This window comes from Carex rostrata, chromosome 11, assembly GCF_964058835.1.
Source record: "Carex rostrata chromosome 11, lpCarRost1.2, whole genome shotgun sequence".
Taxonomy (NCBI): domain Eukaryota; kingdom Viridiplantae; phylum Streptophyta; class Magnoliopsida; order Poales; family Cyperaceae; genus Carex; species Carex rostrata.
Window position 1 is genome coordinate 4,724,624 of NC_135928.1, and position 26,593 is coordinate 4,751,216.

At 33.3% G+C, this 26,593-nt stretch overlaps 3 protein-coding genes and 1 long non-coding RNA gene across 7 annotated transcripts; 2 read left to right on the forward strand and 2 right to left on the reverse strand.

Moving 5' to 3' along the window:
- Positions 1–249: 249 nt before the first annotated feature.
- Positions 250–1,800, forward strand: LOC144562329 (uncharacterized). The gene is made up of 2 exons (XR_013514062.1): positions 250–376; positions 821–1,800. It is a non-coding gene; the product is annotated as an uncharacterized LOC144562329 (long non-coding RNA).
- Positions 1,801–5,133: 3,333 nt separating this feature from the next.
- On the forward strand, positions 5,134–8,058 carry PDS1 (4-hydroxyphenylpyruvate dioxygenase). The gene is made up of 5 exons (XM_078310419.1): positions 5,134–5,611; positions 6,128–6,558; positions 6,868–7,158; positions 7,728–7,906; positions 7,940–8,058. Exons 1-5 carry the CDS (start codon positions 5,186–5,188, stop codon positions 7,945–7,947), a joined length of 1,335 nt encoding a protein of 444 aa, XP_078166545.1. The 5' UTR covers positions 5,134–5,185; the 3' UTR covers positions 7,948–8,058.
- A 2,717-nt stretch (positions 8,059–10,775) lies between these two features.
- Positions 10,776–19,712, reverse strand: CYP59 (cyclophilin 59). Of its 3 annotated transcripts, none has more exons than XM_078310421.1 (14): positions 19,571–19,712; positions 18,421–18,636; positions 17,339–17,443; positions 16,863–16,980; positions 16,548–16,598; positions 16,349–16,446; positions 15,837–15,936; positions 15,493–15,612; positions 14,286–14,363; positions 13,919–13,965; positions 13,611–13,821; positions 13,208–13,316; positions 11,889–12,009; positions 10,776–11,609 (listed from the first exon to the last, which is right to left on the reverse strand). In XM_078310421.1, exons 2-14 carry the CDS (start codon positions 18,516–18,518, stop codon positions 11,018–11,020), a joined length of 1,848 nt encoding a protein of 615 aa, XP_078166547.1. In that variant the 5' UTR covers positions 18,519–18,636; positions 19,571–19,712; the 3' UTR covers positions 10,776–11,017. The 3 variants fall into 3 exon arrangements, with proteins under 3 accessions (XP_078166547.1, XP_078166548.1, XP_078166546.1); XM_078310422.1 differs by lacking the exon at positions 19,571–19,712 and having other exon boundaries at positions 13,611–13,651; positions 13,766–13,821; positions 18,421–18,650; XM_078310420.1 differs by lacking the exon at positions 19,571–19,712 and having other exon boundaries at positions 18,421–18,650.
- Positions 19,713–21,885: 2,173 nt separating this feature from the next.
- LOC144561996 (uncharacterized) lies at positions 21,886–24,763 on the reverse strand. Of its 2 annotated transcripts, none has more exons than XM_078311116.1 (6): positions 24,610–24,763; positions 24,416–24,565; positions 24,025–24,101; positions 23,325–23,455; positions 23,151–23,199; positions 21,886–22,264 (listed from the first exon to the last, which is right to left on the reverse strand). In XM_078311116.1, exons 2-6 carry the CDS (start codon positions 24,543–24,545, stop codon positions 22,016–22,018), a joined length of 636 nt encoding a protein of 211 aa, XP_078167242.1. In that variant the 5' UTR covers positions 24,546–24,565; positions 24,610–24,763; the 3' UTR covers positions 21,886–22,015. The 2 variants fall into 2 exon arrangements, with proteins under 2 accessions (XP_078167242.1, XP_078167241.1); XM_078311115.1 differs by having other exon boundaries at positions 24,416–24,569; positions 24,610–24,762.
- Between the last annotated feature and the right edge of the window lie 1,830 nt (positions 24,764–26,593).

Below are 26,593 nucleotides of genomic sequence, written 5' to 3' on the forward strand. Positions count from 1 at the left end.
CCACTTAATTCTTCAATGAATCGGGCTTTGTTTTTCTGTTGAGGTGTCTTCTTCGATTATTGTTCCTATTCTACGGTGAGGTATTTTCTTCAATTTCTTATCTAAACTGATTTCGCTCTTCACCTGATTTCTTTCCTCTCCTGATTTAGGGTTTGCTGATTTTTCTCAAGGGGAAGCTGCAACCAAATCCCCGCACCCCCAACATCTGTATAGTATCTTAAAAGGTTATACCTTTTCAATTTGATGGTCTAATAAAAAATTCTGATGTAACCCAGTAATTTTTTTTCTCTCGATTAAGCAGCATTTTGGTGATTAAGCAACAATTCAGAGATTTTGATTCTCCACATCACTCTTTCTATTAGTGCTAACTGCTAAGGTACTCTTTATTATTTCTAAGATTTTTTTCCCTAATTCAATTTAAGACTTCTTCTGCAGTGGTACTGATCTCCTTTAGCTGAATGTCAATTAGTAAACTTTGTACTCATGCTTGGTCAAGTAGTACCAGTGTAGAAACCAATTTAGACTTATTTTTGCATTCTAAAGTTTTCAATTCTTGAGTATATGCATAGCAGCTACCAAGTTTTACTTTTTTCCCTGTGGTCGTCGAAGAACTCTGGTCTACAATTGTTATTCAATTTAGGCTTAACTCTTTGTGTTAGTACTTGAATCAGATAATGGGTTTCATAAAGCTATATGATAATTTATTCATTATGATTACTTTACTCTTTTTGTTCATGAGTTAATGGATAATGGATTGCCAGAAGGGAATCCTTCTAAATCTGATAACAAATTTGGTTTCATACATATGTTTCTTTTATAGGTAAGATTTGGTTTAGCTCATGATTCAGAGGCTCTAACTCTCGCTTTTCAAGACTGGATAGAACAACAATTAATGCTACCACTGAGCCCAAAGGTAGTTTTAATTTTTATGATATTGTATGGTTGATGCAGTGAAAACTCCTGAGAATGGAAAAATTGTATGGTTGATGCAGTGAAAACTCCTGAGAACTGGGAGAAGTTTCAACAAGGGATAAAGAAAATGAGATGCTCAGAAGATGAAAAGGTAGTTGTGTCATTACATAAATATGCATGGGCAATTTGCTGAGTCTGAAATGTGTGTATTTTGCTTGGTAGTAAAAAAAATAAATCAAAGGGGAAAGATGAGGTACTTGGATTTGAATCTCTGTCTAAACCCTGTAGGAGAAGCTGCAAAAGCTTCTACAAGCTAAAAGCTTTAAGCTACTTGGATTTGAATCTCTGTCTACCTCATTATGGTCACATACTTTGTCTTTGTATTAGTTATAAATTATAATTTATCAAATTAAAAGTTTACCTTAATTGGCATAGGAAATACAAGATATCTGATGTGCCATATTCAGTTCTCTGTTCTTCTAAGACTATAGGACCAGTATGCTACTTTCGAAGCTGTATATTGTTTTCCAAGTATGCTATTTTATGGAATTAAGAACCATTGCTTCAGTTACTATATGTAAATTACACCATTGTAGGTTGAGACTATCAAGGAAAAGAATAGACTGGCTGTGCATTTTTTATCTACAAGAAATTTCAATTTTCAAGAAGGAAATTAATATGAATTGTTCTATATGCTGCAACAAAGAGTACTTCAACATTAACTCTCAGCAGCTGTTTTGTAATTTAATACTTCCATGTAATAATTGTATCTATGTATATAGAATTATAGATAATAGTTGCACTATCCTTTTATATTTATTAAATTCTTGAATGTTATGTTGTACAATATCTGAAATTTTGAATGCAATTGCATCCTATCACATAGCACGATGTATGCCGAAGCAAAGCGAGGCATATTTCTAGTTTGATGTAATGTTGTATGTTTTCTACCTACTAAATATTATGGAGAAATGTAAATAACAAAATAAGCAAAAAAAAATGCTGGTAGAAGCATCTGTGACCGGTTTTTTGGATATCAGCGACCGGTTTTTTGGTCGCAGATACCTTTTCGTGACGTCAGCAAAAACAACAGCGACAAAAAAAAAATTGGTCGCAAAAAAAGTTTCAACGACCGGGTGACGTCATTCAGCGACCGGGGACGTCATCGGTTAAGTATCTGCGACAATGATTTCAGCGACCGGGGTATCAGCGACCGGAATTGACTTTTTGAGACCGGAATCACTATCAGCGACCGGCGCTTAAACTTTCAGAGACCGAAAAACCGGTCTCAGAAAGTTTTTTTTGCTGTAGTGATCCAAATGTGTATGAGATATAAATAAGCAAGCATCGATTTACTGAGGAGACTCTTCACCTCCTCTTTCTACATTCCCACAAGTATTGTAGTTAAATATAAATTTTATTAGCTCAAATGTAATTGTAATCGAAACATTAACCCAATTGGTACCGAATACTGACATGATTGAACCATATAGACGCAACGCCCGAATCAAATATGACCCAAGTCTTGACATGAATCCGAACAAGACCAAACTATCATGGGCTACCAAATATCAGGCCATAACTTCTAATTTGTAAATAGAAGGTAGAGGTGCTGTCTAAGGAAGGTAGATTCTTGTATGAGATAATGTTTAGAATTAGATTCATATTTAAATGGCGTTAAGTATCATTATTCTATTATAAATTTGGGGGGTTTGTAGAAGAGCCCAATTTAGAAGTCTTGTATTTATACTTTGGGTAATAACCAAAACATTTTTTAAGAAAAAGAGAGCATTTATGTAACAATCGACTAGGCTTCGTTGAGGGCTTTTTAATGGGCTTTTATGGGCTCAATAAAATTTTGCTACTGCCAGCAAAATATACTTTAGTACTCTACGTTGATTGGCTCGATTAGGGACAAATAAAGTCACTTTCAACCTTGGAAGAAAAGAAGTAACAATTCAACTTAATTAGTTACACGCTAAATAAGAGATAAATCGAACTTAGAAATATATATAAAACAATTCAGCTACAGTAAAACTATGCTCACCAAAAGAATTTGATAAACATTACTTTATAAATTATTGGATTGATTTCAAATGACAAATTCAAACTGTTGAAATTGATCTACTTCACGGATGATATGTGTACATTCAAAATTTTCAAAATTTCAAATTATTTTAGTATAAAGTAGTAGAAAATAATAAAAAATAACTCATAAACTTTTTTTTTTCATCTTCATTAATATCCTGTGTACTCCGCTTTATTAACTTTCTGAAATTGAAATTTAAAAGAAAAACAATACAGCGCTATCTAAACTATACACCAAACTCGAAGTTTTACTCTAAGTTATTTATTTTTTTCTTATCATAATTTTATCATACTTAATGGTTGTGTTACTCTATTGAAATAGTGTAAGGTTAATCGTTTTGGTTTACCCATTGTATGTCTTCAATGTTTAAAATATATATATATTTTAAAAAAATTTCTATTTAAATTGTTTAATTTTAAAGTTAACAATTTTTTCAACTTATATTTTTTTTTTCTGAACAGATCAAAAAAAATGGAGACCTAATATCTAAACAGGAAGAAAATCCCACCTCATGTATATTCTAAATAATCATTTTATGGTAGAAGAAATTTTTACCTTTCCATCCTACACGCATTTAAATATTTATTACTATTTTTATTAATTATATTTTATATCCAAGATTATGAAATATGCAATCAGAAAATATTTTGATAAATTAGGTACAAGACTTTGAAAAATAATAGTGCTTATGCAACTCTGTTGGGCACTTGGGCTATCTGAATTGAATAGAAACTTTTAGAAAAATAAAATAAGCTATGCAGAGTGAGGTTAGAAATTATGTTCTTACTAAAAAGTATTGATAGCTGTTTGTACTAATTTCATGGTTTACAAAAATAGAATTTATGAAAATATATAATTAAAAATATAATGAAATAAATCAAATCGAAGCCTCCAAGTCTACAATACAATCTACAACTTTCTTCAGAGTTGACTGGTTTATATAAAACTGGATCTCTTGTTTCGACAATTATTATATACAAAATTGTGTCCGGTCTCTTTAGTGAAATTTTTTACTTCCAATGAATCCGCTACACATGAGTTACGCTGTTTAGTTTATAATAGATCTAAGTGCGCTTTGCTTTGGTGGTCGAATATCCATTGCATCGCCGCAACGCACCAAAATAGACAAATGTTAACACACATTAGCTGAGTCACACAAAGACAAGATCCACCCGTAACTCCGACCCCATGAGTCAATCCTTCCACGTGGCAGTGCACCATTCTCTCCCTAATATTCAATAGCTCTACTGCTCTACAATGCTTTCCATTGGAAATATGATTCAATTCTTATTTTCCCTCTTTAGCAAGGCAGTAATTGTTCTAATCTTTTGGCTTTTCGTATATAATAGAACAATTTATAGTTATAGAGTTTGAAAACACAAGGTGAACTTTAAACTGTGACCTATGATCAATATGCTGAAATTTCAAAATGCTTTTTTAATTAAAAAAAACAAATTCTATGCAAAAAGGAGAGAAAAGAAATACGAGTACTTACAGTATCATTTCTTAAAAAAAACTCGTTTATTTATTTATTAATTAAAAATTTCTTCCTAGCTCCTATAAAAAAAATAATTCATTGCTTTTAGAGTTAGTCAACGCTTATATTAAGAACTTAGGCAATTTATTATTATAGTAAAATTTATTTGGTTAAATAATACAAAACTTATACATAACAACTTAACATCAAAACTCTTGTCAATGCTTGATTGAATTGTTTTAAGTTTTCAAATAAAAAGTAAGGAAAAAAAAACTATAACAAATATGATTAAGAACTGAAGCCTTTTTCACTATAAGGTTTTTATCTTGGAGCATTTATTCTCTTTTACTGATTTAATTCAAACTCATTTAAATGACTTCAATAATTAAATTGTGTAACATTAGAATCACGACTTATTAAAATATTTACAATACTATAGAATAATATTAAGTAAAAGTTCTCTACCAATGATATATTGGGACGTTGATGTTAATATAATGATATATTGGAATATAAAATTATAAATATATTTTGAAATTTTTTACCATAAACACACAAAAATTGCAAACTTCATAATCTCTGAAATAACAGAGGATCGAAACCTCTATCTTAAAATACCCCGCCTTTATCTCTAGTTCTCTACCACCCACCTACCCCCAGTCCCACACAAACTACACCAAGTACATCTGAATACTCCACGAACTTTAATGGGAGCTACACAAGAGCAACACGCAGCCATGAAAACCAACCCAAACCCAGAACCCCAAACCGGGTTCAAGCTAGTGGGCCACAAGAACTTCACCCGGTCTAACCCTCGGTCCGACCGCTTCCCAGTTCTCGGCTTCCATCACATTGAATTCTGGACCAGTGATGCATCCACAGCTGCCGGGCGGTTCTCTTTCGGCCTCGGCATGCCTCTCAAGGCCCGGTCTGACCTCTCCACAGGTAACTCGGTTCACGCCTCCTACCTGGTCCAGTCTGGCTCGTTGAAATTTTTGTTCACGGCGCCTTATGGTAATGGTGCTGTGGATTTTGCTGGAGGTGGGGTCGCAGCGATACCGTCGTTTGATGCGGAGGTGTGTAGGAAATTTTTTGTTGATCATGGGCTTGCGGTACGGGCAATTGCTATACAGGTTAGTAATACTACACACTACACTGGAATTAGTTAATACTGATAAACCCAAAGCAAAAAAAAAAGTTTTAATCACAAACAAGTAATTATTGACTAGCTAACCGTTTCTACTAGCTTCTTTTTTTTTTTCCTTCAGTATGAAGTTTATTGCTTACATGTTATTAGAATTCATTCTAGTCTTTTTTTTAGCATGGTATTTTTGTGGGGATATATTGAAGAGGAAAGAGATTAAAAGATTTTAATTATCCCAGCCCGAAAAAAGGCTGGAGATTCCTCTCAAAGAATAAGGAAGAAAAGTGTAAAATAGTTTCTCCTAATATTTTTTTTTTCTGAAAGTAATTAAGAATAATTTATCTTAATCAACTTGGGAACCAATTTGTTAAATTCCAATGCTCCGGTAACTGGAATTTCCTTACCAAATTTGTGAGGTTTTTTTTAGTAATATGTACATACCTTCTCTAGAATTATGCCAAAATATAATTCTTATACCTATTCAAATTCATGAAATATTTTACAGGTTGATGATGCCACAGAGGCATTTGAGAAAAGTGTTGCCAATGGTGCCATCCCATCCTTCGCTCCGAAACAACTCTCAGAGGGGTCTACTCTCTCTGAGATATCCATGTATGGCGATGTTGTGCTTCGTTTCATATCACTTCCTAAAAACAACCCCCCAAATGCCCCTTGCTTCCTCCCCGGCTTTGAGGATGTGTCACCAACCTTTTCAGACTTTGGGCTGATGCGTCTTGACCATGCAGTCGGAAATGTGCCAAATTTGGGGGAGACCGTGGCGTATATTGCGAAATTCACAGGATTTCATGAATTTGCAGAGTTTGTAGCTGAGGATGTGGGCACAGCAGAGAGTGGGCTTAATTCGGTGGTGCTTGCGAATAATGAAGAGACGGTGCTAATACCGCTCAATGAGCCTGTCCATGGTACCAAGCGCAGGTTAGCCAAATAGACATTTCTAAATTTCATTTTGTGTTGACTAATTTATGTTAATCTTTCAAAAAAGGGTTCACCTTTTATAATAATTTTGAAATTTACGTTAATTGTAATACATTGGGCCTAATATTTGTTAGTTGAATAATGGGGGAATTTGATATCACACTGCTGCTCAAATCAATAATGGAAATGACTAGCCAAAATATTTAAGTCTAATTGATGAAGGCACAAATTTATACTGGGTAAATGCATTACATTTCGATGACCAAACATTAATTTGGTATTACAGTTCTGAAATTGCATATATTGCAGGAGCCAGATACAGACCTATTTAGATTACAACTGTGGGCCCGGTGTGCAACACCTGGCATTATCAACAAATGATGTGCTCAAAACGTTGAGACAGATGCAGGCTCGGACGGCACTAGGGGGATTCGAGTTCATGCCCGCACCTCCCCCAAACTACTATGATGGGGTCCGACGCCGTGCCGGCGATGTTTTGTCAGAAGCTCAGATCAAAGAGTGCCAGGAGTTGGGTGTGCTTGTGGATAGGGATGATCAAGGGGTATTGCTGCAAATATTCTCTAAGCCTGTTGGTGACAGGTAATATCAAGGATTTAAAATTTTGAAATCATTAGTGTGCCGTTAGGTCTAAGTCTTTTGCACTTCCCAGCTTATGTGAAATTTAAAACCAGATTCCAGTTACATTGATTTAGTCCGGTACCAGCGTGTGGTTGGCCGAAATTCAGTGGTAAAGTTTGCAGATCTGTATCCCCTCAGGTACCTGAGGGTACAATTAGGAAAGACCGGTATGGATTTAGTCCCAGCTGGGCCAAAAGGAATTCGGTGCCTATTGGAGATATAGGAGTTTGTTTTGAGATTAGTGCCAGATTTAAAGATCAGTCTTGATTTCCTTATTGTACCTTAGGTAGGGATATGGATTCAAAGTTTGCAGCCCAGTTTGCCCATTTTTAGTTTATTTTGTTTTTTTAAGTGTCTAAATGACACTACATGATCCTAAAGATTACCTAATTTTTCAATATCTTGCTGGACTTAGTTGGATTGTTTTTTATTCCAAAAGAGCAAGTAACATAATAGATACATAGATAGAATAAATTAATATATTATATATGTAATTTAGGCATTTCATCTAATTTATATCTTCTATATAGACCAACTATATTTGTGGAGATAATACAACGGGTCGGGTGCATGATGAAGGACAACGAAGGCAGGGAGTACCAGAAGGGTGGATGCGGTGGGTTCGGTAAAGGCAACTTCTCTGAACTATTCAAATCAATTGAGGAATATGAGAAGTCTCTTGAGGCTAAACAAGCTACTTCTGTACCAAGTGCATAAAATGTTTCACCTCCCAAAGAAAAAGATGGATAGAATGTTGAATAACACAATCAATTGATTTATTGATTATGTTTGTCTAATTGTGTATGCATATATGTGTTATTCAAAAAATGTTTAATGAGAATAAAAAATAAAGTTTTGGGTCATTGAAAGAACTTTTAAGTGGAATAGTATGGACTCTCAGTCTCGAGCAATGCTTATTTTCTGTATTAGATTTTTAAGATTAATTTTACAGGGCACAGGTTGCATTAAGACACTACAATTTGTTTTCAAGCTAATCAGCTGTTTAAGTCTAGTTTCGCTGGCAACCAATTAGGTAGAACGTGTACTGTCTAAGCCAATTTGATAGCATAATCGTGGCATTAATAAATAAAAGATGTCTATTCATGAGGCGGTTCGGATTGGATACACAAACACAATCAACTTATAAAATATCAGATGATGCTTCAGATACGATTGCGCAATTTAATTATTCAACTTTAGATATGGAACACCTGTGAAATCAGAAAAATAAAAAGACGACAAGGATTCTTGGCTGTTTCTCATTACTAAGAAATAAAATAAGCAGTGTAAGCGAATCCGTATCACCCTCGTGCAAGCGGTGAATCTGGACTGTTCATTTCACTTGACATGAATCTCAAAGAAGATCCCCTATAATCTCAACAGCTATCGGATTGAGTTTGATTTGAATGGAATTAATCTCGAGTGCGTATCCTTTGAGATATCTCAACTTTTGCGTGACTGAAGTGTCCGGTGCCTATTCGGAGGTGATGTAGGGGATCAGTATTATGTGTGCTTTGAGATTCTTGCAGAACGTATTTAAACGGTTGGAATTTTTTATAAAGTCAAGCAAAGTTTGAGATATCTCAGAGGATACGAATTCATACTGACTCTTAAGGCTTGTTGTAAGGCAACTAGCTTAAACTTCATTAGGACCATGCCAAATTGAAGAGATGCCATTCGATCATTTTTAAAATTGCATCATACATTAAATAACACAAGTTCAGATAAAGCTACATGAATGATTAATTTTTTAGTCACTAAAGGTTTGTTGTTTGGTTGAGCGCAACTGCACGGGCTATCTGATACCGTAAAAAGGGAATATCTCGGCTCGGGTGCATACAGAAGGCTGGTGGTGTTCAAAGAGGACGAGACTATTTTACAAAATTGCCCTTCTGACAGCTTAAGGAAACGGCCCTGAGTCACGGGTTCGTTCAAAGAAAATGCCTCACATCGTTCCAAGCTAAACAATAACAATAGTGTTGTGGTCAGCATTATTTCTAGATATATATTTTTTTGCTCATTAAAATTATCAACATTTCGGTATCTCATGATCCTCTAACGACTTAGATTAAAAAATAAAATTTTATATTAAATATCAACCTTTCAATCAAATATTTGTCTTTTTTGTTTTATACATCTTTTTGTTGTTTTTTTACGTGAAGTAAATCTAAATTTATTTAAATAGATACTCGCCATATTCATATGTAGATGTTCTGATTTTCTCATTTTTTATTGGAAAACTTTTCGAAACCTTCTTATTTGATTGTCATAAACTCGATTTAATTGGTATTTGTTTTCATTTTTAAAAATATTAATCGTTGTAATTCTTGATTTCATTTTATATCAATGTGTCATGTGATAATATTTACTAAATTGTAACTTTCAAATGAATTTAAAACTAAAAAAATATATTATTATCTAGACATCAAAGTATTTATAATGAAAGACAACTTTTAAAATAAAATAAAATACAAACATAACTTTTCTCAAAGAAAAAAAATGAATAAACCAGCAACATCAGTAATCTGACAAGCAACAAAATACAATACTTTTCAAAGGTCTACAAATTAATAAAAATATTATATCCTGCACTTCCATTTTTTTTATAAATTAATATATATATGATTGTAACTAAACCAATTGACTAAACAACATATTTTGCAAAATGTAACATAAAAAAGTTGAATTAGCGGAAATAGGTATTATTGCGGGTCAATCGATTGGGGAACCAGGAACTTGGCTCACATTAAGAATTTTTCATACTGGTGGAGTATTCACAGGTGGTACTGCCCAAGAATAAATTATTTGTTGAACTACTTCACTCCACCAATTTGAATAATGCGAAGCACAAAATTTTATCTCCCCATTTTTTTTTCCTAGTATTCTTAAATCGCACGTATTAGAAAAAGGAAACAGACCGGATACATTTTTTTTTTTTCTCTTTTACCTATTTGTATTTGAAAAAAAATTATGATATAGATGTCATGCATTCTCAAAATCTTGGAAAAATACATCTACACATAATATTGTAGCAATTGAATATTTATTCTCTTTGTAAACTACAAGGTGTATAATATAGCTACTATTATAATATATTCATACGTTATTTATTGAATTTTATTATACTAATTGACTTTTATTTATATTTAGACCAATCTATTTTAATATTATTCATAAATATTGTTAAATAATTAATTTTTTTCATTAGTTTACTTTTTTATGAAAAAAATATTATTTTCTATGAGAATTTTTTTCGTTCCTTTATAATGTCCCGTTGCAAGTATCATTTGCATTATATAAACGAAAACTATCCCAGAATTACATCCATTTTATACCCAACCATGAACTTTAGACAATTTAATAGACATACGCCCCAACAAACATAGATTGGAAACATTTGATTTGCCCGTTTGCCCTTACACTTCAATTCTGTATGGATAAAAGTCCATTTCTGACTAGTTCTATTAAAGAAAAAACTAAGCCCAAGATTATTCCAACTGCTTCCACTAATACCTACATTCTGATCTTCTTTCATGTCAGGAGCCAATGAGCCATACATGATACATCTCTGAGATCTATTATCCAAAATAAAATAAATTAAAAATATACAACGTTTGTTTCAAGGATCCACGACTACAAATGTGGAGCAACATGAGATCTATTATCTTCAAAGATTACATCTAAAGCACAAACCTACTTTCTAGATCCAAAATCCAAATTTTTTTTTTAAGTCATTAAGGCAAAAAGGCAATTTCATGACTGCAGGCTGGTATTTAATGAGGCCTATACCAGTGCTCATCACCTGGTGATTACAGAAACTTCACCTTCTATTATCTCTCGCTCCCCTGTCCCTGTGAGACCTCTCATCATAATCTCTCTTATGACGATGTCCCTCATGATGCTTGTATCTCTCTCTCTCCCCACTTCCCTTCCTATAGTCTCTCTCCTCTCTCTCCTCTCTCCTTCGATCTCTACCCTCATCTCCATCTTTACTCCCATAATCTCTCCCTTTGCTCTCTCTCTCCCCACTTCCCGTCCTATAGTCTCTCTCCTCTCTCCTTCGATCTCTACCCTCATCTCCATCTTTACTCCCATAATCTCTCCCTTTGCTCTCTCTCTCCCCACTTCCCTTCCTATAGACTCTCTCCTCTCTCTCCTCTCTCCTTCGATCTCCACCCTCATCCCTATCTCTACTCCCATAATCTCTCCTTTTGCTCTCCTTTCTACTACGGTCTTCATCCTCGCCTCTATCTCTACTCTTATGATCTCTCTCTTCTTCATTAAACTGACTTCTATGATGGCCTCTATCTGAGTCTCTCTTGGGACGGTCTTCCCTTGTCGAGTCTTTGTGTACTCTTTGTTTCTTTTGTTCTCCTCTTTCTGGTCTATCTTCTTCAAAGATCATGTCATACCTGCACAGGGCCAAGGTATGAGATAGTAATGAAATCTGAGATTTGGATACTCTTCCCAATGAAGCTAGGTACTGTCTGGTATAACACTAATTCACCTGTTCGGTGCCTATGAAAGTGTACCAATCATTTCATTTATATTTTGTAATTGTTACTTGAGTAACCACACTAAAGAGAGCCTAACTAGATATTCTGGGTAGTCTGGGTTCGGCAAAAATGTGAATATTTGTTCATGTGCATGCGTGTGTCAATGTGTTGTGAGGGGCAGAGAAAGGGAGATACTTCTGACTATTATGGCTGCCACGCTGAATATTTTCATCTTTCAGAACATATTTTTTGCCATCTTTGTTCCCATCACAATCCTTTGCATAATGGTCAATAGCACCACATTTGAAACACCCACCTGCAACAAGTACATTTTCTAGAATTACTTCCATTCAATGTATGCCGAAAATATGAATAGAGCCAACAATTAACCCAATAAATCATAAGATGGGACTAAGAATAAGTCGAGATTACTGTTAACAGATGCCGATATAATTTTGTTCAGGACTTGTGAGGAATGGTGCTATATTCTACACTTATTTAGGCCCGATTTAATAAGGGAGGGTCAAATTAGTGCAAGATTGTATTAAATTGAGGTTTAGAACACCATATTAACACTGACCACAAAATATTCAATGGAAATATGACAATTAGTAGAATTTGGTGTGGATTCTGTTTACAGAAGTCACTGTTATACATAGGGGTGTTCATCGGTTCGGTTCGGTTGAAACTGAACCGAACTTGGCAAACCAAAGTTATAATTCGGTTTTAAAAATAGAACCGAACCGAACCGAATTAGCATTGCAACTGAACCAAACCGAACCGAACCGAAGTTTTATTTCGGTTTGTTCGGTTCAAACCGAAATATATTCATTTTTTTATTTAAAACAATTGATTTATAATAAACCGAAGTATATTAAGAAATAAACCGGAGTATTAAGAAATAAACTAAGATATTTAGAAATAAACCAAGTATTTAAAGCAATTGATTAAGAAATAAACCGGAGTGTTAAAAAATAAGTTCCAATCAAATTCATATTATATTAAAGTTCGGTCGGTTCGGTTATTTCGGTTTTGAAATTTTTCAAACCGAACCGAACCGAAGTTATAATTCGGTTTTGAAAAGCCAACCAAAATAACCGAACCGTTTAAACCGAACTAATTCAGTTCGGTCCAAAACCGATTAAACCGAACCGTTTGAACACCCCTAGGCCCTAGTTATACATTACAAGTTTAACATGTTATATATTTCCAAGACCACAGCAGGGCAGTTTAAAATTTTAACTCTGGTACACTAGTATTACACTGCAGCATTACACAGCTATTTGTGGAGTGGAATCCAATGATAGAATATTTTACTGAAAAAAAAGTGGAAGAGGGTCTAAAACATGTTATGTATTTACAAGGGCATAAGAGGCACTTTTTAATTTTTTAACTCTAGCACACTAGTGTTACACTGCGGCATTCTCAATTGCTATTTTTGTTGCATTATCCAATGGAAGAATTACTACTCAAAAAGTGGAAGAGGGTCTAAAACAAAGTCTTCAAACATTTACCTGTATCTTTTTGGTTTTTCTTTCCATGTCTATATTGACCCCATAGCTTTGAAACACTCTGGCTAAAATCCACATGAATTCTTCGGTCATCTATGAGAGTATTATCCATCTGTAACAACACAACTATTTCAGTCAATTCAGTTCAGAATACTATTTGTGTGTTTGAATGCTATCCAAAAGGAATTATCAGAAGTTGTTTAGTAAGGCTGTCTGTGATGGATCCAGGGTTTAGGTCATATGGGGGTTGTCATTGTAAAGTTATAACAAATAAAAACTCAAGAACTATCTGTTTTGAAGAACATTATATATTTGGCATTCTACTATCTTAGCCTTTAGAAGGGGGTATAAAAATGTACAAAGAAAATTCAAAAAAGAATCAAGAACAAATTCAACAAGAACTTGCCTTGAAGTATGCTCTTTCACAATCTTCTTTGTTCTCATATTCTGAAGAATGAAAAATGAAGCAGCACTTAAAACCCAATCTTAATAAAACAAAAATCTGGGATACTTGAAAACTAGATACCAACAAAAACAACAGGACAGAAAGGCAAATCTTACCAATAAATGCATAGCACAAGCTATCGCCTGTCTTAAAATCCCTGATAATCTCCGCTCTGCAAACAAAGGATCAAACTCAAAATATTTAACAAATGCAAGAGTAAAAATGCAATAAATTTGCTCAAAAGACTGGATGTTAAAAGTACAACTTACGAAGTAACAGTGCCAAACCGAGAGAAGATGGTGAACAAATCCTCGTCCTAAATAAAGAAGATTTAAAAAAAAAATGAGCAAAAAAAGGAAGAAAACAAAAAATATAAGTGGGAAGCCATGTGACACTAGTCAATTGGTTATTTTAGTGACTAATGTACTTGTCCAAACTAACCTCCTATACTCAAACCACAGTAAGGGGGAAATTACTGTTTCACTCGGCATACATTCATATTTGAACCAACCATTTGTACACACATGGTGTACCATAGCTCTTAACTACTGCATGTTTTGACAATAAATATGGGCACTCATCTCTGTGCAACAGCTTCTGCAAGTAATTGTTTAAGTTTCAAATTATTTGGTGTACCTCAGTAACAGGGTTAAGTTTGCAAACGAATAAAACATTTTCAGGAGGCTTCATATCTGCATCAGGAATGTCCCCAATCTGGAAAAAAAAAATTGAAAAGAAGTTAAATAATCTGAAACATTAATATCACTAAAAAGATTAAAAAAAACTGACCAATCGAGAATGTTGTGGTGTATTATAAATTTGCATAGTTATTGATGCTTAATAATCACATGCTGCCTTTCTGGAAACTAATTTGAATGTATTCACAGCACAGATGACTAGAATAAAAGTTTCTTATATTTTATGTAAAGTTATTTTCTTTTTATTCTAAATAACATTATGAAGGTACTCTTATGTTGTTCTTTTGAAGCTGTCTACTCTCTAAAAGATATATAAACAGAAAAGGAGATAGGAATAGCATATAATTATGTTGTTATTTTCTTTTTCAATAAAAACTTTCTGTATTAACTAGTCATTAATCACAGGATTTCAAATACAATATTACATGGCTGCCAAAAATTCAGAACAAAAAATTGCTCTTTGGTAGGGGTGTCAATGAAACCCATATACCCTACCCACATCTTATTTGGGAACAAAGACATGGGCAAGATTTTATTTTGTTAGCTTATCAGGTAAGGTTATGGGCAAGGAAAATTTTCAAGGCTTATCGGGTAAAGGCATGGGAATGAGCTATTTAGTAACCATTATCCTATAGGGTAGTTCACAAATATAAAATTATATATGATAAATTTTTATTTGTACATATAACTATATTTTGTTATTATGATGAGATGATTTATACAACATTTTATATAGTTTTTCCAATTAGGGATTTATGACAGGATTGATTTATAAAGCATTTCATATAGATTTGCTATATTATTTTTCTTAGTAATTTGTATTCTTTTAAAAATAATGAGACTAATATATTTTTTAACATTATATGATAGAATGTACATGATGCGTTTAAACTAATATATTTTTTTGTTTGCTATATTTTTGGGTTAGATTATACAAGCTATCAATTAATTCAGTAAATATCCGTTATTCATCAATCTAATGGATAAAATTAGTGTACAGATAAGACTATTTTAGATGGGTATGGGTACGAAAAGGCCTCCACCCGACCCGTACTGTACCCATTAACATCCCTACAGTCTGTGGTAATAAAGTTACTTTCTGTCAAGTAGAAAATAATAACAGAAAAAATGAGATTATTTCTTACACTCTCAAGAACAACTGCATTGGTGTGTGCCTCCTTGGATTGAATCAATTCATCCAACTCCCCTGGCTTCATCTTCTCATCTAGTGGCACCCAGTCATCTTCCAAACGCTCCTCCACAATCTACACAGCATTCCACAATCATACCAACAATAAGGTCGAAAAGTTAGTTAATAAATATGCTGATTCAAACTCCTGCCATGTACCACACAGCATTCCACAATCTACAAACCAATAATGGTATTGACACCACTAACAATTGAAGAATACTGATCTACTGATATTATAGGCTAGCTTGTAAGTTCTAGCATCTTTCTTCATTGGTTTTATGAATTTAAAAGATTCACCTCATCCCGTGGCTTTCCATCAGGAGATCTATCAGGAACAAGCTCACTGAGCTGGGACGGATCATCAAAGGGATCATCTAGTATGTATGTATGCTTTATTCTGTGAATTAAGAAGACAATTTAATATCTCAAAACAGATTAGCACGAGTGGTAGTATCAATACCAGTACAAGAAAGGATAAGACCATGATATGTAGTTACGTTTTAAACTCATTATTTGTTTCTTTCTTCTATTATTCTTCAATTTCTTGATTTGAGCTAATTGGAGCTCATCTTTACACTTAAACGCTAAAACTAAACTTTGACAGAGGTAATGTACCAATGCTGGAACCAATCAATAAGGAAAGCATAACATCTTCTTACCTTTTGGAGCCACTTATTTTCTTTCTTTCATAGAATAATTGCTTGATTTGGCTAATTGGAGTTCAACTCCTCAATATGACATTAAAACTTTGACCTAATACCATTGAAAGAGATAACCAAACTGAAATCATACTACATTGATAATATCACCTGATGTTTTTAAGAGGTCTTCCTCTGTCATCAACAAATGCTTCATTTATCTTTGCCAAGGTTTCAAAACTTTCCTTCTCCTCCACTATACCAAATACCTATGTAAACAAATTCAAGTTAAAAATATGTATTCATTGAAAATAAATAAACAATTAATGAAGCTTGGCCTTAAGAAAAAAAGAAAAAGAAATGCATGTACTGTATGCTTCTCGTCAAGATAATCTAGATCATCCCTCAGTGTGAAGAAAAACTGAAACACAAAGATAATTTCATTATATAGATAATCAAAATAAGCTGGCAAACAAATTTGGAGAAACAAATTTACAAAAAGGTTGTGCACATAATAATGAAAAATACAAGTCAATAAACAAAGACACAAAATGGTCTTTGGTGACTTTTTACTGTTCCAGGGGTGTAAGAAGCAAAATTCAGTTGGTAAGAAACTTTTTATGGTATTTGAACCAGTTGAAAAACAAAATCTAGTTTAGAAAGAGAAAGAAATGTATCAATTTACCTGCGATGCATTAAGATTCTCACCAGCACTGACCATAGACACTGTACCCATTTTTGAATGCTTCAATTCAGGGCGGATTTCATGCTCAAAGAAGCGTGCTTGGTCACCATACAGAAACCTGAAGTTTGGTATAAATAATAAAACTGAGTAGCAATATAAACATTAATTGAACTACCACACAAGTTATGTGACAGTGGAAGCTACAGTTATGAGATGGATAACAACACACAAATCTAGGGTTTTATTTTTATTTTTTTTGGAACAATTAGGTTAAAGTCTACTAGTAATTTTTATTTTACAGGGAACTAACAAATAAGAACCTCTGCAAAAGAAAAATCATGGGTGGCTAGATGGGGGTTCATCAAGTTTGCTTAGTTTGTATTAGCAGAACTACTGGCAACTAAAGCTTAATATATATTAAAAAAAAATCTGAATATGGCCAATTGAATCCAAAGCATAACGAAAATGACACTGACTTGTAGATAGAGTCCCCTCCAGTTCCCGTACCGGTAGGGTCACCGGTCTGTGCCAAGAAATCCTTCTCCACTTTATGAAACAAGCACCCATTGTAATACTTCATCCTGCCAAATTTTAGAAAAGAATAAGAAAAGAAATCTAATGAAATTACTACATTATTCTGTAATGTAGTACAAATTAACAATTTCTTTCCCTGAATACATTAAAGGGGAAGAAAAGAGAAGTTCTTCAATTCTCATAACAATTTCTTTCCCTTGTAACAAATGTTATAGACATGATAAACCCAAATCAATTAAAGCACAAGAAGCAGTCAGATCCATAATCAGGACTTTTCATACAAGGGGACAATAAAAGAGACAAGTAGAACTTAGCAGACATAATCATGCTATTTGGTACTTCGATAAACCTTAAAATTTCTATTATAACTGTAGCAGTGTTTTTGGCACAGGCTCCTCCAAAGATGAATTTAGCAGTACACACGGCATGTGATGTGTGCTTTTTGAATGTGCCTGTAAAAAGTGTGTTTCTAAACTGGGTTTGAGGGTCTCAACAAACAGATTGTGAGTTTTATTTTGCTTAATAAGGATTTTGTATTTGGGTACCCTGCCAATGATGTAATGGTGTGCTGAATCCTTGCTCCTGCCTATCTAATGGGTCAGTTAGCTAGGTGCAGTAGCTAGTTAATGATACTGCGTGTGTGTGACTGACGCAGAAAGGGTACCCATTGGGGTTTTTTAGAAGGTTTTTGTTTTTTGAGATAGTAGAGTAACTTTAAGGATGATGTGCAATGGCAGTAATTTTTTTAGATGCAATTCAGCAACAACCTCTTTCCTCAATATATAAACACCAGAAGTATAAGAACGATCTGGTACTCGAGTTTTACACCACAATAGGTGATTACGAAACCTAATCAGGCCAAAAGGACAACATAAAAAGCCTAATCAAGCTATGTAGCATTTTTGTGCACCCCAAAAAGAGAATGCTGATCAGAAATCCCAGAGGTTTGCACGCTCCATGAGTCATGACACTGATTGAACAAAGTTTAGCATTCATTCACAGAGAGAGAGAGGGAGAGATGTACTTGCAGAGCTTGAGAAAGTTTTTAGTGGTGAGCGGACACCGGTCTGTGTGCAGATCGATTACTAAATCCCCTACGCTGGTCACTATCAGCACAGACATTTCTCTCTCTTTGTTGAGCTTGTTGAGAAATTTCCAGTAGGACTGTTAAATGGACGGGTCCCGGCTCAAACCGTGTGCACTCCAGTAATTTGAACAGTCTGTCCTGTTCAGACTCGGCCTGTACTTGAGCAAGAAAATTCAAATAAACAAATATTATTTACTGTACCACATTACATATATGGTGGTTCATCATGGTACAAAATTCAAGGTTTACAGACTATCCCTCATGGCTCATGACTCCCTCTTTTGATATACCCTTTAAAAACCTTAAAATTATGTAATTTAGATAAGGAACTTTTGCCTTTCTTCCCTTTAAACATAATATCATACTTACCCTTCTAAATTTGCAAAAATGAAAAAAGAAACCATAACTTTTCTTCACTATGTCAATCTGTCAAACACCTTATGAGCATAAAAAAATAAAGAATTAAACACCTTATGAGCATCAAAAAAAGAAAGTTATAAGTCCCTTTGCTTATTCCTTTTGCATAAAAACAAATAATTACCAATATATTAGTATCTTAAGATACTAACATATTGGTAATTATTTACAGTTTCTTCTTAAGATACTAAATACCTATATAAAACATGATATAGAATTCTTTCAATTTTTTGAATAAAAACAAATAATTTCAAGTTTTGAGGAGCAAATTGCTTCTCCACAGCCAAAGAGAACATTGACTTCAATAGAATGATATTACCACAGTCAAAGAGAACTTTGATACTGATTTTTTTTCCATTTGAAATCTTTCTAACTAAAAAAAAACCAACAATTTCAACTTTTGAGGGGAAAATTGCTTCAATTGACAACTCTAAACCCTGTACCATATATCCCAATTCCTAAACCCTAAACCCTCTATCATAAGCCCTAAATCAATGATTTTTTTAGCAACATTACCAAAGAAAAAAAATTTAAAGCAACGAAAAAGTCAAATAAATCAGTTTATCGCAAACACTATATCACAAAACCCAAATCAATTAATTTTTGGCAACATGATCAAACAAAAATCTAAAGCAACGAAAAAGTAAAAGAAATCAGTTTGAAATGTTACCTGGAGAAGGAGAAGAAGATATCACAGAAGAGGCGCGAACTCGGCAGTTGATCTCAATCGGACGGAGCAGAGGTAGAGTTGGTCCAATTTGGGAGAGGAGAAGAGAATCGCATATGAATGAGAGAGAGATGGTGGAAGCGAGGAGAGGCCGAAGGGAAGAGAGATGGCGGAAGAGAGGAGAAGCCGAAAGGAAGGTGGAGGCGGACCGCTGTAGAGGCGAATTTGAGAACTTCATAGATAAATGAAGATTTAGAGAATATTAGCAAACAGATCTGACCGTCGGATGGAAATGAGACAGATCTAACCATTAGTTATGGATCATACGAAGGAGAGACAGGAGGGTACTGTAGAGATACAGTAACCGGCTCCATCCAAGATTAGATTATATAAAAGAAGTGTTCTCTCCGTTAATTCACGGGCCGTCATGTCAATTCAGCAGGGCTACCGACTAGAAGAAAATCTGAGCCCAAATTTTATTTGAGTTAATTATAGGTTCTGGGCCTTAGTGTTGGGCCTGTTTAATTTTGGTTAGAATAAGACAGACAGAAGGTGCAATAATTTACCTGAGGTCCTGTGCGACTAAAAAGTGTTGTTGACTGGTCCTTTTCTTAATATTAATTTATTTTTGTCATCTGTGCATGATGTGAGCTCGAAACATATCTAGGAACAGCAACGGGTTTTTTTCATCGAGAACGGAGATCTAATGTCTATCGGATCTATTTTTGAATTTAATGAGTTTTAATATTGTTTGATTTGCTTTTAGATTTGTGTGTACAAAAATTAAAATAGATACATACGAATTTTGAAGTGATACACACGCATCTTAAAGTTAATCGGATAGTGATTGAGTTCATCAAACTAAAGTATATCCGATAAACATTGGACCTACTCTCAATTCCTTTTCATAAAGAAAATACACACGCCGCGCGCACACACCCACCTACCTAAGACTGATATGTATCATCAATCATTTACGTACGTAAACAAAATTTCATTGACACGAATTTGTTTTAGAAAAAAAAAAAAACGGTTTTAATATGAACTTTTTATCTTTTCGATCGAGCATATGAAATTTTTTGTTTTGGACAACGGCTAAACCATTATTTTTTATTTTAAATTTTCTAATCTAGCAGTTGACATGTATACTACTGATCTATTGCTTATATCTCCTATTCTTCATTATATATTGTATATTTTGTTTTCATTTGCCTTTGTATAATCTACATCAGATTTTATGTACATTTTGTATTATATAATATAATTAGTGGATCAAATATTGAGTTCCTTTTACATATTATTAGTAAAAAAACTTCTTATACTTTTTAATTATTGTATAAATTTCAAAATGTTTTTCTAAAAAAAAAATAGATTTCCAATTTGAACTAGCCGATCCCTACTGAATCTTTTGATTTTGATTTTACAGATAACATACTAATTCCAATTCTTATTAAACATATGGATGATCCCAATATATACTATAGCTATTAGCTAAGTTTCGATAAAAAAAAAAAGATGAGTGAGTCTATGGTACTATGCATATTACGATTTGGTACCGTGCTATGGCTCTATATTTGAGTTTTCAAATTCTAACAGTCGATCCGAACCGTTCATCTTGTTCTCCATATTAATATGTGTTTGGAGACCAAATTTTACATTTTTTTTTTAATTTTTACTATTTTTTTAGATATTTAGAAAATCACTTGATCTGAAAATTCTGGACCATCCAAAAACAGTGATTTTCAATAAATTTTAAAGAATAGTAAAAAATTTTCAAAAAATGTAAAATTTGGTCTCCGAACACATATTAATATGGAGAACAAGATGAACAGTTCGGATCGGCCGTTAGGATTTGAAAACTCGAATATAGAGCCGTAGCACGGTGCCAAATCGTAATATACATAGTACCATGCATAGACTCACTCAAAAAAGATTTACAACCTAATTACATCAAGAAAATAAAATTACAAAAATGCGGTGGAGCTCACTGACCACGTTCTACACAACTGAAGCAGACTGGCTTTGAGGAAGACGAGCTTCTGCAGTCTGCTTACTCTTAGTGATTCCAGTTTTCTTTGACCCTATATATTGCTCGTATATATTTAAATCTACTCCTAAAATGTATATACTTATGTACAAACAGAACCATATCACACGCCGACTCTTCTTTCAAAAAGTGTCAACATCGATCATCCGTGAAGTTATCCGGTTATATATTAGCCAAAGAATAGGGAAAACACACATAAACAGATAATGCACATAACATGATCAGAACCAAATTGTACCACTGTGAACAAAATGATCATCAGAACCAGTACGATCACTCGAATTATATAAAATATACAGTATACAGTGTTTGTTGTATCTATCTATAACATTATGTATATCAGCATATAATTCTTCTCTATATGTCATTTTATTTACATGACAGTCTACTGATTCAGTACCTCAATTAAGAAACAACCCATAAGAACAGCTAGGGGATGAAATGGTAAGCTCTAGGTTTATGCTCTGCTGCTTTTCATTGCCATTTCTTTCGTGGTTCAGATATTGCAAAAGTTCTTCAGTGCCCTCAAAATCAACATTTGCGGTCCTTTGATCGGGCGTTTGCCTCTGCATGAAGGATGAAGATAGACCGAGGCTGCAGTTCATGTTTCGTTCTTGCAGTATCTGTTGAGAATGTCTCTCCTGAAATAACTGTAGATATGACATAACCGTGTGGAATTAGTATATCTTACTGGAATATCATGCAGCATGCATGTATATACTTTTCGTTTTGATATAATATTTGTTAAGCCAGAAGCTAGTTACTTCTCTTTTTTGGTGTTCTTGATATCAGGTATTTATTTGAGATGAGAACAAGTTAAGGTTCAGATATACATGTTGGGGGGGGGGGGGGGGGGGCATTTTTCATTTAATAATATAAGCATATTCGGTCGGTGAATGGAAGGTGTAAAAGGCTCGGCCAGTATTTTCCAACGTAAATCCAAGTATTCTAACCAATGTGCTTATAGAAATGGAGGTTTTCATGCATGCATTGATTTATGCTAGTGCTGCATCCATGTGGTGTTTTTCTTTTGTATGTTTAGATTTTAAACCATAACAGATGCATGTGAAGGTCAGTGTGGTATGATTAACAAAATAGAGGTTCAGTTCAATATTTTCGTCTCAACTTGCCTCCTTACAGGAGAATCTCTTTTAAATTAGAAAACTTAACCTGGTCATTATTAATTATCTCACACAAAAACAAAATATTTTAGTCTACTTCACCTGATTTGAACAATCTAAAATGATAACTAAATATATATGCATAATATATATATTATTTACTTAAGCATTGAGTTATGAAAAATATTTAATTATGCAGACCCGTGCATATCTAATTGTAGGTGCATGTGTGCAAATGTATTCAATTGCAACTCGAAAGTTATTAATTACTTTGGGACCTTCAAGGTATATGTTAATTCAAAGAAAATAATGAAAAGTTATATATTATCCCAATTAACTAATGATAATAGATCAATAAATTAATCAATAGTATACTTTGTGTGTCAATTAATAGATTTGGGAATAATAGACGAACCTCATCTTTTGTCTTCATACAATCATCTTGAGATGGATTAATGGAGCTTCTGTTCACCAAAATTGGAGTAAAATATATATGAAATCAGAAATCCCAAAACAAATATCTATAGTTTAGGCTAATAAATTCAACTATTAATTATGAAAATGTATGTTTAGTTAATTAAATACCCACATTTCAGATAAGTCGAGGCATTTTTGGGAAACTGATGACTCTTTGCATTCTACTTGCTTTAGTCCACAAGTTTCTTTTATAGATATCATTTGTTTCTGGACACTAGGATGGTCGCTTATGCTCCTATGCATCTGCAATTACATATCAAAACTATATTAATTACTGTCAGAATTAAATCACAATATTCATATACTATATATGTCTATTGCATGTAAATTTCTTATGTTGCTTCTCTAAATTATTTTTAAAAATTGGCTAACAATTAGAAATAGTATAGAGAGTTTGACATTTTCTGTTCAGATTAGCTATGTACGTACCTTTTTATCCATTCATTCTTTATTCTTGATATATGTGTCTATCATGCTTTGATTATACTAGAACCGTTGATATAAAAATCTAGTGCAGCGATTTAGTTGGCTAGATTGATAATAAGAAAGAAATCACGATTAATTAAAGCGGATAGAACAGCAATTTACACAATCAATCAAAAAATATGTATATTTAACAGGAAATAATATTTTGACTGTTGCAATTAATTCATTCAAATCGACTTTGATATACTAATTAATAAATTAGATTAATTTCATCCTTGATTTAAGAAAGGAAAAGTAAGTCTTAGATTAGGTATGAAAAAAATTAGGAACCTTTAATATAAGAAAAAGAAAACAAGAAAATTGAAAGTACGTAAACTAATATGTACCTGGAGATGGCTTTTTACATGAGAAATATTAACTCCGTTCACCCCCATTAATTGTAAAATCCTCTTTGGTGTTGCTTCTACAATTGCAAATTAATTACGATAAAGATAACGATAACGATGACAGACATAATTAAGTTGCTAAGAACATATATAAATTAAGTATCTTTTCAAATAAACTATATCTTTATTTCATTTCAATTCTGCTGATGATGTGCATGCCATCATTCTAGCTAATATCTCCGGCCGAGGTCTAGTCTAGGCTGGTATGATATATAATAAAGCCGCAAGAATCTTACATATCCATTAATTAATTAATATTTACATTGAAATGATCAAAGCATATATATGAACAGTATTAAATGAGAAGTAAATTAATTAAAGAGGTACAAACTGTGAGGCCCTCCAAGGCAATCTATGGCATCAACAAAACGACGATGAAGATCCTCCGTCCATTTCATGCGCGGTATATCTGATCGGTTGTATTGCCGTACCCCTCTTCTGTCTATTCCTTTCATCATCATATATATCTTCTCTCTTCAAGCTCTCTTCTCTCTCTCTCTCTTTTTTTTTTTTTTTTTTGATAACTCTTCTCTCTCTCTCTCTCTCTCTCTGTTAATACCTGCTTTTGTCTTCCTCTAACCTAAAACCTCTTTGACAATAATTAGAAACACCTTTTGGGGATCAGGTACAGAATTAAGTTTGGCAAGAATTTACGTATCCAAATCCTCCTAAATTTGGTACGGACTCTCTCTATATAAGGTTAACTAGGGGTATGAATCTTCACTTTTCTGACTCAGTCCAGTCAAACATACTAATCTCTTGCTTCCAAAAGTCTCAGCATGAAAATTATATAATTGCGGCTTCAACCTAACTTTCAGAAACAAATCAGGGTACGTACGATTTAGAATATTATTACAATGGTCAATTTTACAAACTTACACAATGAAATTATAATATTTTCTTCAAGGCCACACAACGACCAATATATATGCTCTTCAGTACAATTAATTAAGCTAGTCAATTAGATAGAGGGATAATTTGCCGGATAAATATAACACTAAAAATAATGATTCATCTCTTTCATTTTCTATCGGGCTAGGTGATTTTAACTTAGTCCGAAATTGTATAAATATAACTTTTTCTTATTTAATATATCGTTGGCGACAATTTGTCGCTAACTTTTAAAAAAAATAATAATAATGATATATACATCCATGATTGTGCAGATTCCCAACAGATGAAATAAAGTGCTCGATCCATCACTAACAGTTACAAGTTTGTCGAAATTTCTCTTCCTGTTGCTGCTTTCATCGTAGATGTTGATGTAGCACATTTTTCAACAACAAGTTTATCTTCAAAATAAATAATTTATGGGTAATCAACTTTTAATTTGTTGATAGATTTGGACTCATGGGCGTGGAGCATAGCAGTATATGAAATGGAATTGTTGCTATCATTTTATCTATCTATATATATACCGCGGTGCCTATCCCACTGTAACAATTTTTTTTTTTTTTTTTAAACTTGGCAGCAATCCCATCCTATATACTGTAACATGCATGGTGAATATACAGGCTCCAAATTTTTTGACATTAAAACATTGTGTTAAACCTTAGTGCTAATTATTTAAGGGTAAAAATTATAATTATATTATTGCATTAATGATCAATGGATCGATGTCAAAATAAATAAGGCTGGGTCATATATTGCATTGGCCCGAATAAATAAATAAATTAAAATACATGTTAAGGTAATTAAATTAAATTAAAGATTGAAGTGATAAAATTTGGGTTTTACCAAAAATTTCTAACATAACGAATTTAATAATTAGAAACCCATCCAATAATGCAACTCATGCTTACGTGCCATTAATTTAGTGCTAGACTCCTGCTAATTTATAGCTGGAAATACAAAACAGAACAAAATAAAGGTCAAGATCATCCAGATTTTTTTACTTTTTGGAAAATGAATGACTTCCGTACGTAACAAAGAGGATGAAATTACTTGACACTTCATGTTTGGTCAATTTAACGCTACATCTTAAACAAAAAATAGACAATTTGAACTCTCTTTTAATATCTAACTACCATATTTTTTTATTGTAATCAAGGAACCAAATCCCGAAATTCCTGCCAACACAGTCCATCCATCCATTCATTCATTCATAATTTAGATGATCAAGATTGAAGTAGGGAGAGTATTTGAATTTTGAGAAGACAAAACTATTATTTTAATCCTGACTATCCAATATATGAATGTGAATGGATGATAGATCCGAAATTTTTATAAATACCTAAAAATAAAACAAAATTATGAAATCTACTCAATTTTTGAAAGAATCTCGAAAAATACCCAATTCGCTTACTGGATAACCGGATTTTCAATTTCTTTCCGGTGACCCAATTCTCGGAATTGATGCCTATGTCTAGTTACTTAGTAACCGAAAATATGGAGAGTGTCCGGTTATCCAATAACCGGTTTTGGTCTGGTTATTTGGTAACCGGTTTTTTTTTTTAAATTCATTTTTTATAATATATGTATATGTATATATATGTAGGGTCCGGCTAAT